Below are 19,467 nucleotides of genomic sequence, written 5' to 3'. Positions count from 1 at the left end.
CTGTATAAAACAGTTTAAAATGACCCAAAGACGCAGGACCTTTATTATACAACTCTTAGACAAAATGGAGGATGACAACCGTTTCCAAGGTAGGATTGGTTAATAAAATGTTTAAAGTGGGGCTTAACAAAGGTGCATGCAAATGCAAAAAAAAGCATAAGGCATTTGCATGCACATTTTAGATATCTATAAAGGAATTTTGACTAGTCACATTGTTAATTCCAGATATCTACATTGAAATTCTTCCTAGTCACAAAGCTAAATGCAGATATCTCCAAAGAAAGATCTTCCTAGTCAAAAATCAGATTGAGATATCCATAATTAAATTGCAGATATCTTTAAATGGGTTTTGACCAGGAAGAATTCCAATTCAAGATATCTCTTATTAAGTTTTGCCTAGGCAAAAATCAAATTCAAGATATCTACAACTGTAATTTGACTAGCAATAAATTACTTTCAGATATCTACATATGTATTTTGGATATCTTTAAGAAATCATGAATTAAAGATATCTGCAATATAATTATGACTGGTCAAACACCAGTTAGAGATATCTTGAATTATAATTTTGACTAGTGTTAATTCAGTTAGAGATATCTCTAATTTAATTATCACTAGTAGAATTGTAATTTGAGATATCTCTAATTAGAATTATGCCTAGTACAAAATCAATTATAGATATCTTTAATTACAATTTCTACTAGTCAAAACTCTTTTGTAGATATCCGAAAATATTTTTCAAAGAAAAGTCAATGGAACAATACGACTAGTCGTAATAGCATTGTAGATATCTTCAATGCATATAATGACTAGTCATAATCACATTGTAGATATCTTAATTCCAATTACGAGTCAAAAGTGCAGAATAGATATCTGGAATTGGAATTTTGACTAGTCAAAACTAAATTATGACTAGTACAGCAAGGAGTATTTAATGCTAAAAAGGCTTGCCATACAGAATAGATATCTGGAATTGGAATTTTGACTAGTCAAAACTAAATTATGACTAGTACAGCAAGGAGTATTTAATGCTAAAAAGGCTTGCCATACAGAATAGATATCTGGAATTGGAATTTTGACTAGTCAAAACTAAATTATGACTAGTACAGCAAGGAGTATTTAATGCTAAAAAGGCTTGCCATACAGAATAGATATCTGGAATTGGAATTTTGACTAGTCAAAACTAAATTATGACTAGTACAGCAAGGAATATTTAATGTTAAAACGGCTTGCCATACTAGTCACCTTCGGTTATACCGATATTAACTGCGCAACTGTGAGGCTGACGCTGTTGTGTAGGTTTGAGCTTGTAGGCGGCACCGGTGATGTCACACTATCATCCATTCAGCTTTTGGACGTTTACAAAACATTTAGTCTACAATAAGCTATTATACAGTAAACGCATACAACTGCAGATTTAAAACCCCTTAAAATCCAGACTTAAAAATGATTTTCTTGAAATAAATTAAATCAAAGAATCTTGAGTTATGTTGGAGTCCCAAAAAGTATGATGCATAAAAATAAAGCTCAAATCACTTTGTAATGGATATAACGGTGCATCCTAAAATAATAATAATAATTCAATAAAAACATGAGCAAAAGGGAAAACACAGGTGGCATTCTAATTTAATATAAATTCTAAAATTATTTAAGAAGTTACAACACTGGTATTGAATGCATGAGTGACAGCAGTAGAACACACCAAGCTGTAATGTGCAATAATATGCCTTGTGCAATCAAATTAATTAGATTTTTCATTACAAATAATCAATACAAGAAATACAAAATTATATTGTATTTATCCTGTTAATTAGGATATTGGCATTTTACAGTGTTCCAAGGTCTTGGTGATATTACTGAAATTGCATTTTAAATAAAATCTAATACACAATAACCACAAACTAGATCTGTGCTTAGGAAGGATCAGATGGCCAGATCTCTCCATCATAAACATGTCACATATTACATTATTATTAAAAATAATTTGCAATACATCTGAAGCTTTGCAGTGAGTACATGTTTTGCCCCACGAAAGCATTCAAAATATGGTAAATCAATACCACACAAACAAAACTTGTGGTGCTTCAAAACTTGAGATTGTGTTTCACATGTACATTACATATACTATCTATACAACACTAATACACTATCTATACAAAAGTATTAATGCAAAAGAGAGGCCTAGAACCAGAAGCGTTTGACTTTCACTCCTCCGAGCGTGACCGAAAAAGTGAGCTTCTGGAACTGTGGTGCGGATGAGACTCGCAAAGCTTGAGACTCTGGAATAGATACCTGGCTGGTTCTTCTGAGCACACCCAAGTCCAAAACTTACAACCCCTGCTTGAATCCAAGTCCCATTGCCACCAGGACAAACCAGAGGGCCTCCAGAGTCCCCCTGTAAGAGACAAATTATGATATTTACATGGTAGATAATCAGTACAATGGCAGTGTGATAGCATCACATACCTGACAGGAATCCTTGCCTCCTTCTGTATATCCAGCACAGATCATGTCTGATAGGATGTCGACTGTTACTAAATCAGATGACAAAATCTGATACATTGACTGGCAGGAGGACTGGTCAATAATGGGCAGCTGCACTTCCCGGAGCGCCCCAACTCCAGTGAGGGAAACTATTTAAAGGTAAAACAGAGCGAACGCGAATTACAAAATGCAAATAATTACATGTCTTGATATAATTTGATATATAACTACATATAATTTGACCAATTTAGATTGCTGAGATGTCAGAAATACTGGAAAACTTATGTTCTTCCTGAAATTGTGTGACTTTTTCTAATTTAGGGTCATGAACTGCAAAGTGTTGACACTCTGATGTGTTGTGGAAAATACTGTACATACAAAATTTCTATAACGATTAAGATGTTTGAGGGTCATTTGACCCACCTATTTCATCCTTGAAGGCCGCTGCACAGACTCGAAATAGAAACATTTTATGGTTTTTTTTAATGTCAGTCTCTCACCTACTTTCTGAGGGTATGTACATTTATACATTTGGCAGACGCTTTTATGTGAAGAAATTTGCACTGCATTGAAGGCATACATTTTGATCAGTTCAAGCATGTTCAGTTAGCTGGAAACTGAACCCATTCCATTTGAAAACACACTTCTGTGAAAACACTCAGAAGTACTTTTCTACACGTCTTCTGTTTAAAATGTTTTAAAACATACTTACAATACCGTTTATAATGTTTACACTGTATGAAAAATAATTCTGAATACAGTTTTAAAAATCAAATGTTCTCATGTTTATTTATTGGTAATGGGTGAGAAGCATTATTGTTCAAGGTTTGCTGTTTTTAGATATTTTTGTTTGGTTTTCTTTTCATAGTGTGATTTTTAGTCAATTTAAAGATCGTACCCAGATTTAGAACCTATTGTAATACAAGAAAAAAAATATCAATAGTTCAGTATGAAGTAAATGTGCTCTACTCATTCCTCTTGCTTTTGAACTCTTTCTCCTCCTTTCCCACTTAAATATCTTGGCAATATCTCAACTGTATTGGATTTTCTCACAATTAGGCAATTATCTAAATGTCCATGATTGCTTCTAACCTCATCCCCTTTGTCCACCGTGACTACCACTACTGAAATGAAATGGAAATCCAGCTGTCACTCCAAAGACAAAATCCACATGTATAGTACAAAGCCTTAGCCATGAGTTTAAATGGTAAAATATGTTCTTTTCTGTAGTTCTCCCTTATTTCCTTTATAATGCACTTACCACCCGCCTGTGTGTGTCCCCAACCTGTGACGTAGCATAAGGTTCCACTGTTAAACTGGAATCCAGCATATGGTAGACACACAGGCTGGATCCTGTCTGACCAGGTGACCGGAGAGCGCAGCTTCACTAAGGCTACATCTCTGCCCTTCTGAGGGTTTGTGTATCCTTCTGGAACAACCACTCGCTGCACCTGACTGACCATCTCAAACTGGTTATAGCCATTGAGCAGATGGCGTCCCATGTACAGGCGATACGAAGACACGTCTGAGGGGCTGAGGATAGAAGATAAGAAAATATTAACTTCTCTACAATCAACACCGGCATTGATAATATGATAATACTTACTTAGGAAAGCAGTGTGCAGCAGAGAGGACCCAATTTTTTGCAATTATGGATCCACCGCAAACATGGACATTGGCTCCCATCTGAATGTCCACTTGCCATGGCCATGCCCCTGCTGATGCTTCAACTCCTCCCACGATACGCTTCCCTAGCGGAGGCCTGCTGCACACTTGCGTGAACACGTCAGAGGAGATTTAGTGTACACACAGTGTAGAGATTTTCTTACCAGATCACACCTGCCCTACAACACCCCTAGAGTATCATTACAACTTCTCACAATATTAATAAGGAGCTTCACGAACAGGAGCATAAGGCATGAGTGAAAACTGTTGTGGGTAAGGTTACAAACTTAAAAAGGAGGAGGAGAAAGTTTATAAAGGTCAATGATGTGAAGCTCTTTTTTTTTATCCAGATCTATTAATCTATTAAAAACTGCATAAAAATGAAATAAATAATAAAAAAGACCTGAATACACTTTTTAATTTTTCCTGTGATTAACATGTTTTCACTTTCTGTCATTTGGATATGTAATGTGAGGTTTCAAGTAAAAATATCTAGGTGTGACTAGGGATTTGTTGTAATTCATGGGAAATTCTGAAACAGTAGAACATGGTGCTAGCAACCCCAAGGTCATGGGTTCAATTTCTAGGGAAAGCATAAACTGGTAACTTGAAACCTTGAATGCAATGTAAGTCATTTTGGATTAAAAAAATAATAATAATACAAATCTGCTAAATGCATTAAGCAGTGAATCCATTTTCCCCCAAAATATCATTAATTTAAAATTTGGGGGAAATTTTATATATATATATATATGTGTGTGTGTGTGTGTGTGTCACTTTAACGGACATGCAGGAAAGACAATTTTGTGGTCATTTGACAAGAAACAGTCAATTATACAGCAGAAGACCAATATAAACAGAATCATGACTATTACATGTTTTCACTTTCTGTCATTTGGATATGTAATGTGAGGTTTCAAGTAAAAATATCTAGGTGTGACTAGGGATTTGTTGTAATTCATGGGAAATTCTGAAACAGTAGAACATGGTGCTAGCAACCCCAAGGTCATGGGTTCAATTTCTAGGGAAAGCATAAACTGGTAACTTGAAACCTTGAATGCAATGTAAGTCATTTTGGATTAAAAAAATAATAATAATACAAATCTGCTAAATGCATTAAGCAGTGAATCCATTTTCCCCCAAAATATCATTAATTTAAAATTTGGGGGAAATTTTATATATATATATATATGTGTGTGTGTGTGTGTGTGTGTGTGTCACTTTAACGGACATGCAGGAAAGACAATTTTGTGGTCATTTGACAAGAAACAGTCAATTATACAGTAGAAGACCAATATAAACAGAATCATGACTATTATAAGAAGTTTTTTAAAATATTTTTTATATGTTGGCCTTTTAATAGAAAGTTGTCTTGTTCACATCCAACTGAGTAGCCTTAAAATATTTTTCTACCTTGTTATTGAAATAATAATTTTAATAAAAAGTATTTGGTGCCTGTATAGTATTTAGTACTTAATTTAAACAATTTTCTTCACTTATATTTTTCTAGAAATCACTATAAAAACTTTGTATCAAAACAACATGAATACAAAGATTACATTCATAAGAACAGGGCACGATTTTTTTTTATTTTAAATCTCATCTCAGATTTCATAAACTGTCACTGACACATACACCGAAAAATAATTACCTTGTGCCACACACGTTGACAGTCCTGAAGTTTTAAGACAGAAAGACAAATGATGAATGCAATGAATGCAGTGAATCAAATAGTTGTAGTCATAGACCTAGTACACCCTAATAAGACTTACCTGTTAGCATCAAGACGAGGAGGTGTAGCCATGAATCAGTCATTCTGTTCAGTTGGATAATCTGTAAATAATCACGTTAATGTTTTAAAGAATAAACAATAAATTGCTCTTTTAACCCTTATTGAGCTCTAATTCAACAAAGAACAATCAACACTGTTATTAACAATTGGGTCCAAAAACTTACTTGTAATGTCAGAGGTCCAATATCCAAAATAATCCAGTCACATATACTCGAACAATAAAAAATGTCATTCAACTCAAAACATCTTTTACTAATATTTAAATTTGTTTGATCTGAAACATTAAAGTGTGACAAACATGCAAAAAAATAAGAAATCAGGAAGGGGGCCAACACTTTTTCACACCACTGTGTATATATATATAACATCTTTTAACAGTATTTTCTGTGTTTAGATGCAACGTAACCATAGTTAAATTATGTTTTTTTTAGTAAAACAATACTAAAGAATTTATCAGTTTCTCTACAGTAACCATATTTTGATCATTATATTCACATTGGCTATAAAAATGACTGGTTATGAGAAGTCTACCAAAAACACCATGGTTACCTTGAAGCATCTGGAACACGTATTTTACCATTTTAGGTAAAACTTAAAAAAAAAAAAAAAAAGTAAAAAAAATTTTTTTATTAAATAATTTATCATTAATAAGAATGAAACCAGTTTAATAGTTCAGTATCAGTTGTATAAAAATCCCTGACGTATTATTGTTACTCAAGCTGGAGGGCCAGACATGACTGTCTTTATCTTCTATATATATACAGTGGGGCAAAAAAGTATATAGTCAGCCACCAATTGTGCAAGTTCTCCCACTTAAAAAGATGAGAGAGGCCTGTAATTTTCATCATAGGTATACCTCAACTATGAGAGACAAAATGAGGGGAAAAAATCCAGAAAATCACATTGTAGTATATATATATATATATACACACATTTATGTATATTCTATACGTATATAGGGATCAACTTTCACCTAAAAGCCAGACAGGTACTGCACGTGCAATAGGTAATTCTATACTGCCTAATGAATAACTCAGCATAATGTATAAGTTTTTTCTTCCTAAAGCCATGTGAACATGGAAGGTGAGTCTGGTATAAATATTAAACTACCTCACAGAACACAGAACTGAAGTACCATACTGATGCACTAAAAGTTTGACTTTAAATAAAGATGACTCACAAACAGAGACATGAATATTATTATTCATTTATTTAAAAAAAAAATAACAGACTCATTACAATGCAAATGTACAATCTTAGACCTTTCCCTCTTGGAGAAAGTATTTCTACATGACATTTAGGTTAGCTGTGAAAAACATCTGGGGTGAAGGGCTGGTTTCACTCTCTTTGTTTATGATTGGCCTCATTTTTTAGAGAACTTGGCCTGCTTGTGTTTGGGAGGTGCCCATTTCAAACAATGCGTGTCCACTGTAGAAACACAAAATGCAAATGTTTAAACTCTTAAAAAGCGTGATAACACATACATAAGGCTAACAATAGAACAAGCGGCATTATATGCATTTTACAGATCAGTTACCTGTTATTGGTGGTTTCTTGTACTGGGCACTTTTGAGATGTTCCTCTACAAGTTTTGGTGTGACACAGATGACATGTTGACCTTTCCAGTACTTGACCATGTTCAGAGACTGTAGTGTGCTGATGATGTCACTCTGAGTAATGCTTGTCATCTGGCTGTGGGTGCAGACATTATGCATTAGTTAGATCTCTTCATCAAAGCCTTGGCAGTAAACTTACAACACTGCATGTGACCTCATGTATTTGTTTACATGCTGGTTTGTTCTTGTATTTGGGACTGGATGTCTACCTGAGGTCTTTGATGGACAGGGTCCCTCTGAAGTCTCGCAGAATCTCTAGTAGTACCCAAGACCAGTAACTCCTGTAACTCAACTTCCCCAAGTCTGACAGAGGCTTCTCTGGAGACCCCACCATACTCTCCAGCTTAGATAACTCATAACCTGAGAAGAATATGACACAAAGAACAATTGTCAGTGTGTAAAAGTGCTTTTATCAGAAGTGAACATCTGCTGAGAGGTGAAACTTACTGAATGCAATTAGAAATTTTCCATATCCTCTTCGCTGGTATGGAGGAAGAGTGAGAATACAAGCGACATTGTTCCCATCTGGAGACTCCTTCTCCTGCTCATGAAGAATACATAAGATAAAGCATTGCTAACTAAGATACAAATAAACAGATTCACTTCAAAAACAAACAGAAGATACACTTTACCTTAGAGAAGTAGCCCACAATATGTGCTCCCTGTTTGTTGACTTCAGTGAGGATGTAGAAGATGAATGGCTCTACATCAAAGTAAAGTGTTTTATGATCCAGAAAAAGCTTTGCCAGGAGACACAGATTCTGACAATAGATCTACAGTGAGAAGGACAGTGAGAACAACAAACTGTAGGAAAGAATTACATAGGAGTTTGAATCTGTCATAAAATGTTTTGTTTCTTTGATTCATTTTAATGGCAGGTATGATCTGGCTCACCTTATGGTCCTTCCCCTCCACCTCGTACACTGAGATATTGTTTCTGCGATAAATCTCTTTGCCTGGAGGCTGACGCCACTGACACTGCGACTGAAACCGGAGCCATTGAGGAACAAAGAAGGGGAAAACAAAAGACAGTATAAATTCAACATTAACATTATGAGAACATTAACCCATCTGGCTGTGGGTGCAGACATTATGCATTAGTTAGATCTCTTCATCAAAGCCTTGGCAGTAAACTTACAACACTGCATGTGACCTCATGTATTTGTTTACATGCTGGTTTGTTCTTGTATTTGGGACTGGATGTCTACCTGAGGTCTTTGATGGACAGGGTCCCTCTGAAGTCTCGCAGAATCTCTAGTAGTACCCAAGACCAGTAACTCCTGTAACTCAACTTCCCCAAGTCTGACAGAGGCTTCTCTGGAGACCCCACCATACTCTCCAGCTTAGATAACTCATAACCTGAGAAGAATATGACACAAAGAACAATTATCAGTGTGTAAAAGTGCTTTTATCAGAAGTGAACATCTGCTGAGAGGTGAAACTTACTGAATGCAATTAGAAATTTTCCATATCCTCTTCGCTGGTATGGAGGAAGAGTGAGAATACAAGCGACATTGTTCCCATCTGGAGACTCCTTCTCCTGCTCATGAAGAATACATAAGATAAAGCATTGCTAACTAAGATACAAATAAACAGATTCACTTCAAAAACAAACAGAAGATACACTTTACCTTAGAGAAGTAGCCCACAATATGTGCTCCCTGTTTGTTGACTTCAGTGAGGATGTAGAAGATGAATGGCTCTACATCAAAGTAAAGTGTTTTATGATCCAGAAAAAGCTTTGCCAGGAGACACAGATTCTGACAATAGATCTACAGTGAGAAGGACAGTGAGAACAACAAACTGTAGGAAAGAATTACATAGGAGTTTGAATCTGTCATAAAATGATTTGTTTCTTTGATTCATTTTAATGGCAGGTATGATCTGGCTCACCTTATGGTCCTTCCCATCAACCTCGTACACTGAGATATTGTTTCTGCGATAAATCTCTTTTCCTGGAGGCTGACGCCACTGACACTGCGACTGAAACCGGAGCCATTGAGGAACAAAGAAGGGGAAAACAAAAGACAGTATAAATTCAACATTAACATTATGAGAACATTAACCTTACTCTGGGAAGCCAGAAATGCTAGAAAACTAACACAAAAAAAACACAATTTAAAATCAGCTGATCGACAAAGAACAACACTGATCTATGAACAAATGCTTGTAAAAATAAAGCGCTACAGGAAAGAGCCCTAAAACCCAAACAAGGCAGGATTGTTGCACTTCCGGTTCCATTGTCCTGACGTCAGTAGTTTTTTTTGAATGGGGTTTTGGTTAAATGGTCTAATACAAGCTCAAGATGTCTTGACAATCTATTCAACAACATAAAATCATTATCAATAACTATCAAAATGATCATTATCACATCAGTAATACATCATTCATGATTTTTTAAAGCTTTTACACATCTTAAAAAAGGAGGCTGCCAACAAGTGCCTAAGTGGGACTATACAGAGGTTGTCGGGGACATTAATCATGCTAAATAGGAAAACTCACCTACCCGCTAATCTGCTTTTACAGTCTTGTTGTGTTCATAATGACACTTTTGCAAACCATCTTAACTAAAACTTTTCAACTTGTAGATTTTAAATAAAGATTAGAAGAGTTGTCACAAACCTTTCACAGGTGAGAATGTGTTGGTTTGTGTTTTTAAATGTATTAACTCAATATTACAAGTTTTGAAACATTGGTAACTTATGTTGTGTTAGCTAACGCACTCATCTTGTTGTATGGAGTTAGTTAGGTCTACACAACACGTTGAGCTCTCTCGGCCACCGTACGAGAGGGTTCACAGAACATCGGCTGTTATGGTGAATGACGTCAAGTTGACCCTTCAAATATGGCGGATGGCTTACGTATAGTGGCCCATAGAACAGTCGCTAATGAGGCATCTACGTATACTTATCTATGGTGGTGACATAGAAGTCATCCATCTGTGATGTAGTTTGTTTATAGCTTTTTCTTTTTATTTCTGGTGATTGTATTTACACGTAATTCATAAAAGTTGTGTTCATTTGTGAAGATTATCTTGATGAATGTGTCAGAAACAAACTTTTGTTGGTCACAGAGCTTATTTTCATAATTTCAAAGGCCACTGGAAACATATTATTAACTTTTTGTTGAGGGAACCAGGGTGATGCTAACTTCTAGGTTGGCCTACAAGATCACTGCAGCACTCTATTCCAACCATTTAAATTCATTAGCAAAGATGTATAGCACCCCCTATGGTTTAATAACAGATTTACTGTATGAATCAACAACAAAACCATAGTGTGGACTGACCAGGTGGTATCTGAAAGTCTTCTCATACTTCATATACTTCAGGCAGTATTCACAGATCCAAAGCTTGGGCTGTTTTCCATAGTCCTCAGGGAATGGAGAGAAGTACCATGCATCAATCTCAAAGTTCCCAATCTGGATCTTGTCCACATATTTTACTTTTGTGATCTGAAAATAAAAGCAACATTTTGATTAAAAAGAGAAAACAGATGGACATAGTTTGTTATTGATACTGATGGAAACACCATAAGCCAGGGGTGTCCAAACTCGGTCCTGGAGGGCCACTGTCCTGCAGAGTTCAGCTCCAACAATCCCCAAATAACCACACCTGAACCAGTTAATCAGGGTTTTATCAGGCATACTAGAAACTTCCAGCAGGTGCGCTGAGGCAAGTTGGAGCTAAACTCTGCAGGACACCGGCCCTCCAGGACCGAGTTTGGACACCCCTGCCATAAGCACTGTGATACTGCAAAGCAGATTTTTTTTTTTCAGTGTGTTATGCAAATGTTGCCCCCTCTTACCGCCTCATGTTCTTTCTCCAGGGCTGCCGTAGTGGGGTCCATCTCTGCATAAGTCTGAAAGAAGAAAAGTAGCAGTCAAATAATTGCACATGTTGCTATCAGACTGATATTGCCTTCTTCAGATAAAACACTGATCAAATTCAGTACTGTGTCATTTAGATGTGCAGAAATGTGATGACGGGTACCTTCTGCACATGGTTGATCTCGTCATGTTTACGCTTCTGGTTTCGGGTGATCTTCCTCTCTGGCTGGTCCACAAGTTCACCTCCACCACCACCACCTTCCTCCACACTCTTTCTCACTGCGTCTTTCACAGTCTTTGTCAGGGCCAAACGAGCCTTTCCAACCCACTCATCTAAACGTCTGTTAACTGCAAATGACAAAAGAGAGCTTGTGCTCAGTGAATTTGTAATACACAGACCTGTAAAGAATTTGTGTATGATCAGCCATGAATGATAATGCAGTTCCACTCACATCCAACATAGTGGACATAAAACTCTTCTCTGCCTTCCTGCTCATTCAGCCTAGACTGAATAACCTCTGCTGAATCTAAAAGAAATGAATAAAAACAAAAGAATAAATAAAACAAATTAATAAACAGAATATGCATGCACGTTTTGGGTTTGCATGGGCTGTCGCTTATGCATTTGTTTTCATAACAATATTATAAATGATAACACATAAGGATTACATAATTGGCAATAAAAATGGCAAATTAAGTGTATCTGAAATAATATACTAATGAGGATTTCCCGTTATGAGCTTACGCCATGTTTTGTCCGCACGCTGACACAAATAAGTCTCCCCGATTTCTACCGACACCTCCTGCTCTCTGCCGCCGCCGTGCGACAATCCATCCCCAGAAGGCGGAGTAATCGAGCCCGCGGCTTCTCGTTCTCGATCAGCGGCCTCCGCCTCATCCTCTTCCCCGCCACTACCATTTGATGAACATGTCGCTCGCGTTCCCGTCTCCAAGTTCCCTCGGTCGGTCCCAGCGTCTATTTCGACGTCCATTCGCTCTTCTGAACCGCAGTTATCATATGAATTGTTCATGTTTGGGTGACGATTGCTGGACATCGACATCGCTACGCCAGACATCTTTGTCCATTTGAAAACATTGCGCACACCGCGTTGAGTCGCGCATGCGCAGTACGATTGGTCTGCTTTGTGTAGCAGTACCACTGTTTTGTTTCAATTTTATATTATAAATATATAATTATCAAATGTGTAATATATACATATTTATAAAATTTAAAATTTATCCTATTTATTTAACTGTTTTATCTTATTTAACCTGCAACAGAAAGAACAAACTTTCTTTCGGAGTTCTGATTTATGGTTTGGTGACATTATCACAATTGCTATAGAAAAAGTAAACTTCATTGAACTTCCACAGTGCTTAGACTCCTTCCTAATTGCAATGTCTACTCCATTTTCACTAAGAACAATGACGTACCCAAAAGAGGAAGGAAAAACACGGGTCAATTTACTGCTTGTGGAGTATTTTATTATAGACACTGACATAATGATGGTACAGCTGGTGAAACTGGGAGGTACGCTCGTTCCTCTACCTGTACCTCCCCTCTCCCATTGTCAGAGCACTCCCTCTTTCCTAAATTCTATTTCCACTCTCTGATGCAAACCCCTGCCACCACCTCTATGAGCCCCACCCCCTCTACGCCCAGCCCCTCCCTCTCTGGCTCTATGTCCTCCTCCATGGTGACCAGCATTTCCAGAATTATCCCAGTGACTGGGTCCCTTGAAGTTCCTCTCCTGCCAATGTCCATGATGTCGTCCGGAGCCACGACCACCACGCTTCCATCCTCTACCCACATGTTCCCTTTCTTGGTGTCCTTCCTGTAATATTGTCTGAGTCACATCTTTTGAAATACACACTTTTTGTTGGCTCACATCTTGTTTAAAGTTGGATTCTGAAGTAACCTTTTCTTGAGAAACTGTTTTTTCTTCTTCATTGGTCAAAGGCTGCCTGAGCTGTGCTATTTTATCACTGAGTTCACATCCCTGTCCTTGTGCTGTACTTTTTCTCTGTGGTGTGGTGTTTGGTGGGCTTGAGTTGACATAATTAATCTTATCAGAAGAATGCACAGGCCTGCCCAATCGTTCTACCGCAGGTGTAGGCATCGTGTGACATGCTGATCCTCCTCTTCCTCTACAACCTCTCTTGAAGTCACTTTGCTGCCTTCTCTCAAGAGAGCACGGGTGCTGTGATTGGCCTGTAGTGTGATGACTTTGAGAGGCTTGGGTTGCACCGGAGGAATCTTGGGACGAGGAAAGGAGTGGCTGAGAAGATTCGGCACCAGAAACATTAGCTGGAGCCTGAGGAAAAACACACATCCCACATTCACTTATTCATTTAAAGGCCATGTACATACTGCAACTAAATATGATTGCCACTCCTGTTCTGGGTGAATATTTATTAAAGGTGACATATCATGAAAATCAGACTTTTCCAGGACCTATAATCAGGTCCCCAGTGCATCTACCAACCAAGGAAATGTGAAAAAGATTAACCCAGTAACTTTGTTTTGGGAAGCCTTTTTCTGCAAGCATCTGAAAAAACGAGCACGGCTGATTTCGCTCCCCTAGTGACGTTGCAAAGGGATCTCATTATAATATTACCGCTCCATAATCTGTAAGTTTCCACCCACTGTGCCGTCATTTTGATTTCGCAAGCGACAAGGATGTACCAGCTCTAATGCCATGGCGAAAGTTTGAGCAAAACATGCCAACTGTTCTGTGTTTGGCTGCACAGACGAGCACAGAACACTATTTAGAGTGCCAGCCTCAGAGTTTAGTACTCACATGCTGTTACAGCCGCTTTCTGTCCGTGTGCTTCAGATGTGTGCAGTCAGAAAACGCATATCAGAAGTTTAAACTCATATGGTTTAAAACGCATGATTTCAGAACATGATAATCAGAACCAAAACAGATGGTTTTTTAGCAGGTATGAGCTGTAATGGCGCAGCTCTATTCTGGAAGAGGGGGCGGGGACTCAGGGAGCAGCAGCTCATTTGCATTTAAAGAGACAGGCTCGAAAAACAGCATGTTTCTACTTCCACTCAAAATAGGCATTTTGAAAATTATATAATAAATGATCTGTGGGGTATTTTGAGCTGAAACTTCACAGACACATTCTGGGGACACCAGAGACTAATATTACATACTGTAAAAAGGGGCATAATATGTCTTCTTTAATTACTAAAAGATCTTAAAAGTAAAATATTATATGTGTGTGGAGAGTTCCAAGGCAAAAGTCATTGCTGACCAAAAAGAACACAAAGGCTTGTCTCACATTTGCCAAAAAATATCTTGTTTATCCCTCCAATGTGACTGAATGAAAACAATTCTGCAAAGAAGAGTGGGCCAAAATTCCTGTGAAAGACTCATTGTGAACTTGCCATTTATCGCAAATGCTTGATTGCAGTTGTTGCTGCAAAGGGTGGCACAACCAATTATTAGATTTAGGGGGCAATTACTTTTTCACGTAGTGCCAGGCAGGTTTGGACAGCTTTTTTCCCTTAATAAGTGAAATCATAATTTCAAAACTGCAGTTTGTATTTACACAGGTTATCTTTGTGTAATATTAAAATTTGTTTGATGATCTGAATCTTTTAAGTGTGACAAATATGCAAACAATTAAAAAAACAGGAAGGGGGCAAAAACTTTTTCACGCCACTGTATATATATATATATATAAAAATAAATAATAAATGTATGCATTTAGCAGACGCTTTTATCCAAAGCGACTTACAGTGCATTCAGGCTATAGACCAATTTGGAGTAGACATCACAGTTGTGTCACTTGCAGCTGCGCGCGCATAGTGGTGGCAGAAAGACACTGGGAACAAGTGGAGGGAAATGGGTAAAATCCATGGAATAAGAGAAAAAATTTATGGATGTTAGAATCGGAATGCAAATAATTTTTATATAACACTGTCGTCAAAGATGCCATTTGAAGCTAAACGCAGACGTTTAAACGGACAGACTATGGATGAAACCTGCTATGATTACCCAACTTTTAAAGCATAAATTTGATTTAAACAATAGGTCTATATAATATTCATATAGGGGACATATTGTATTAGCCCTACAGTTGAAATACTTTCATAAAATACTATTTAAACCTATAACATTTACCTATTTTATCTCACAATTCTGACTTTCTTTCTTGCTAATGCAAGTTTATATCTCCTAGTTCAGACTTTATAACTTTATTCAAGTCAACAATTGCGAGTTTAAAAAGCCAGAAGCGTGGGATTATAAACTAAAAAGAAAGAATGATGAGTTGATTTTTCTTTTGTGAGAATTGTGAGATATAATCTCGGCAGTGCAAGAAAAAAGTCAGAATTTTGAAATATAAACTCAAAATTAAATTTTTTATTATTTTATTCCATGGCTTGAATAGACTGCTATGTTAAAACTGTCATTTTCTGCCCCCAGATAGGCTCCGCCCGCAAAAAACATCATCACTGTTTGAAACACTGAAATTGGTCTATACATTATATATAAATATATATATGTAAACATGCAAAAAAATAAGAAATCAGGAAGGGGGCCAACACTTTTTCACACCACTGTATGTATGTGTGTGTGTATTAATTAAATTAATAATTAAATAATAATTAATTAATAATTTAATTTATGCATTTATCAGACGCTTTTATCCAAAGCGACTTACAGTGCATTCAGGCTATACATTTTTTACCAGTATGTGTGTTCCCTGGGAATCAAACCCATGATCTTTTGCGCTGCTAACGCAATGCTCTTATTATATAATTGTATATAAATATATTATAATAAAAATTATATATAATTGGTAAATTATTCAAAAAGTATACACTTTTTAAATATCCATCTAGGATTTACCTCATTAATGTGAATTAGGAATCTATTAGACTCTGCTTCTGGGTCAATAACTCCACCCTTTTCCTTCTGCTGTTCCAGAATCTTCTGGAGTGCTGCCCATTTCTTTTTAAATTCCCCACCGATGACTGCATCCTCCTGCTGTGTGTGACGGAATAATAAACACAATGTCCATGTGTATCCACAGCATGTGACCAGTGAACATACATGAGGGTGTTGAGCTTTCCAACTAGACATCCTGGCATAGTCAGCTAACAAGAGAGACGGGACAATGACGCACTGTTTTAAAAAAATCTACTGCTTGGCACTGAACACAAGGGTGTTTTTAAAAAAATCTACTGCTTGGCACTGAACACAAGGGTGTTTTAAAAAAAATCTACTGCTTGGCACTGAACACAAGGGTGACATTGTCCATTTGACATTTCAAACAATGATAAACGTCTGGCCAGTTTAGTTTGACCCAACTGCTAACACTGTATCCACAAAGAATGATACAGTGTGTCTGAATGTCTTACCTGTGTGAAAACTGGATCAGGAGAGGAAAGGAGGGCATCCAAATCATAGGTGAGAGGCTCTCGACACACGGGGCAAACAACAGCAAAGTCCTGTTAATGAAACAAAAAACACCTAATATATCAAAAACCACTTCCCTTTATTCAAGCACACCTCACTGCCTTTTTATGGACTGCAATTAGTTATGCATTCACAGTAACACTGAAGTAAATTATTTAGTAATAACAATGTATTACACAAAATTGTTGACTGGAATTGATTTAATACCAAATGAGTAGCATTTTGCTTGAAGTAAGGAAAACATATGAAAGTATACAAAAAACGAAGCCCCACCTCTTCTTCTGTCCTGTCTCTGGTTTTATCCTCCTCCAGCTCCCTCTCACGGTCCTTCAGCTCCATCTCAGAGTGGGTGATGTAGCGGCCAAGACAGTGAGAATGGAAATAGTGATAGCAGCTGGTCTTAGTAAACACTTCCCCCTCCTATGGTTAGGCCAAAACAGAGGAAGAGGAACAAGCACAAGAATATTTACAATTTTTACAAACAGGCCACAGACCAGACTAAGTTCATATTCCAATTAAAATACCAAACCTTAAAGCCATACAGACAGATGACACAGTTTCCATGGGGAATATTGCTCTCAGTTAGGATCTCTTTGGCTCTCTGTGAGGATGATATAGAGAAATGGTTTGAGACAAACACATGTTAGTAGGCACATACACTACCGTTCAATAGTTTGTGGTTGGTAAGATTTCATTTGAAGATGTTTTTCAATAAAGTTTCTAATGCTCACCAAGGCTGCATTCATCATAAATGGCAGTAAATCAGTAATATTGTGAAATATTATTAATTTAAAATAACAGTTTTCTAATGTAATATATTTTAAAATGTAAATTATTCCTGTGATGGCAATGTTGAATTTTAAACAGCCATTACTTTTAACATGCTTATTTGCTGCTCAAGAAACATTTCTTACTATTATCAGTGTTGAAAACAGGTTTGCTGCTTAATGTTTTTGTGGAAACCATGATACATATTTTTTCAAGATTCTTCAAAAGTTTCAGCATTTATTTGAAATAGACACCTTTTGTAACATTATACATTAAATTGCATGAATAAAAGTAATTTATTTAAAAAACAAAAACAAAACAAAAACATATTGTCGGCAAACCTCTGAGCAGTAGTGTATTTTTTGACTAAATAAGGACTCCAAACCTCTATGAGCTGGTACAGTACAGGTGTCCCAATACATGACTCTGCCTCTATCAGCAAACTCCTCTGTAAACTGAGAAAAAAAAGAAGCATGTGAAGACAAAGAAAAAAAGTTTAAATCTAAACAGGACATTCTAAATTTTTTAAATAATTTCTAATAATAATCAAACACCTGAGCAGTTTATCATCTGAGAGTCCCCGTGGATTGTGAATAGAGATGCAAGGAGATGAATATGGGTACTGGAAGTGAATATAAAACACTCTCAGAAGACCAGCAGTGAAACAAAATTGCAAGTAAAGAAGTGGTATGTACCATAGTCAAATATTATAGCAACTTTATCAACAAACCTGAGAGTCCAGATCCATTGTCAATGTAAGACGGACAAACTGAGAGAGACAGTCCTCCGCAGTGCAGGGATAGAGCACCAGACGGACTGTCCGTCCTCTAATCGAGACAGATTTGACAGATTTATTTTTGTACAGGTTAATTATACTGAATTATTATCTCAAGCAATTTATGAAAAACTAAAATGGCAATAAACGCTGAAATATTTACCCCTCATCTCTCTGATTAACACTGAGCTCATCCAAGTAGATGGACTGCAGCACTTCAATTTCAGACAGGACACTGCGGTGTCAAAAAAGATGCGAGTTGAATTTCGTGTAGAACTAGTTTACTGTAACATTAACACGAGTATGGCACATGAAATGACCAGACACAAAGGGCCAAAGACACGTTTAATAAAACAATTGCAGTAACGTCCTTGGCCATTTGTTTACTTGGATACTGGCAATCTAACGCCTATGACTACCGGTTAAGTTAGAGCAGCTTAACTATGAATTCCTTTACGTTAGCCTCGGACCAAATGATTTTTCCAGTTGTGTTAGACGTATGTATTATTTATTCTATTTATAGTCACCTATGACAGCTCTCCCATTTCGTAACCAATTTTGCTCTATAATTCAAATAATTTACGTTAAGAATTACAAATGAAATATTTTCAGTTCATATACCAAACTACTATTGCACGTTTCTGACAGTATTTACCAGCAGCCCAATACTCACTCGCTCTCGGCAGCCATGTTCGCTGTGAGGTCACCATCAGGGTTGCCAGGTTTTCACAACAAACCCCGCCCAATTGCTACTCAAAACTAGCCCATACAGGGGAAACCCCGGTAAAAATCGCATTCCGGTGGGGTAAAATACACGTTTTTTTGTGGGGTAAAATGCACATTTTAGGGTCTAAATATCACATTATTGGGGTCGCTTCAACCCGCGGACATGAAAAACAACCCGCGGCAACAGTGTTAATAAAGTAGCCCAATTCCGTGGGAAAACCGTGGACTTGGCAACACTGGCCACCATCCCAAAACATCGGTCAGCTGACATACAGACAGAGCTGACTGACAGATATGAATTTCAGGGATTCAAGATTAGTCTTAAACATGACTCAGCGGTCAAATGAAATAATTTAACTTTCACTATTTTAGGAACAA

At 37.0% G+C, this 19,467-nt stretch overlaps 3 protein-coding genes across 3 annotated transcripts; all 3 read right to left on the bottom strand.

Moving 5' to 3' along the window:
- Positions 1 to 1,618: 1,618 nt before the first annotated feature.
- Positions 1,619 to 6,179, bottom strand: LOC107554090 (serine protease 33-like). Its single transcript, XM_016236474.1, has 7 exons — positions 6,106 to 6,179; positions 5,922 to 5,982; positions 5,801 to 5,824; positions 4,091 to 4,256; positions 3,746 to 4,017; positions 2,467 to 2,633; positions 1,619 to 2,395 (listed from the first exon to the last, which is right to left on the bottom strand). Exons 2-7 carry the CDS (start codon positions 5,962 to 5,964, stop codon positions 2,147 to 2,149), a joined length of 921 nt encoding a protein of 306 aa, XP_016091960.1. The 5' UTR covers positions 5,965 to 5,982; positions 6,106 to 6,179; the 3' UTR covers positions 1,619 to 2,146.
- Positions 6,180 to 6,925: 746 nt separating this feature from the next.
- On the bottom strand, positions 6,926 to 12,518 carry LOC107554120 (histone acetyltransferase KAT8-like). The gene is made up of 11 exons (XM_016236523.1): positions 12,131 to 12,518; positions 11,838 to 11,912; positions 11,549 to 11,733; positions 11,364 to 11,417; positions 10,846 to 11,010; positions 9,451 to 9,540; positions 9,189 to 9,329; positions 9,004 to 9,097; positions 8,766 to 8,916; positions 7,479 to 7,633; positions 6,926 to 7,369 (listed from the first exon to the last, which is right to left on the bottom strand). Exons 1-11 carry the CDS (start codon positions 12,459 to 12,461, stop codon positions 7,305 to 7,307), a joined length of 1,506 nt encoding a protein of 501 aa, XP_016092009.1. The 5' UTR covers positions 12,462 to 12,518; the 3' UTR covers positions 6,926 to 7,304.
- A 335-nt stretch (positions 12,519 to 12,853) lies between these two features.
- Positions 12,854 to 19,069, bottom strand: LOC107554089 (E3 ubiquitin-protein ligase RNF25-like). The gene is made up of 10 exons (XM_016236473.1): positions 19,037 to 19,069; positions 18,527 to 18,598; positions 18,319 to 18,415; positions 18,143 to 18,210; positions 17,974 to 18,043; positions 17,350 to 17,421; positions 17,094 to 17,240; positions 16,763 to 16,852; positions 16,251 to 16,388; positions 12,854 to 13,700 (listed from the first exon to the last, which is right to left on the bottom strand). Exons 1-10 carry the CDS (start codon positions 19,051 to 19,053, stop codon positions 12,957 to 12,959), a joined length of 1,515 nt encoding a protein of 504 aa, XP_016091959.1. The 5' UTR covers positions 19,054 to 19,069; the 3' UTR covers positions 12,854 to 12,956.
- Positions 19,070 to 19,467: the final 398 nt, after the last annotated feature.

Source organism: Sinocyclocheilus grahami, unplaced genomic scaffold (genome assembly GCF_001515645.1).
Source record: "Sinocyclocheilus grahami isolate Dianchi unplaced genomic scaffold, SAMN03320097.WGS_v1.1 scaffold491.1, whole genome shotgun sequence".
In the NCBI taxonomy this organism is placed as follows: Eukaryota; Metazoa; Chordata; class Actinopteri; order Cypriniformes; family Cyprinidae; genus Sinocyclocheilus; species Sinocyclocheilus grahami.
The sequence above is the reverse complement of the archived record's forward strand: the minus strand, read 5'-3'. Positions and strand labels throughout refer to the sequence as shown.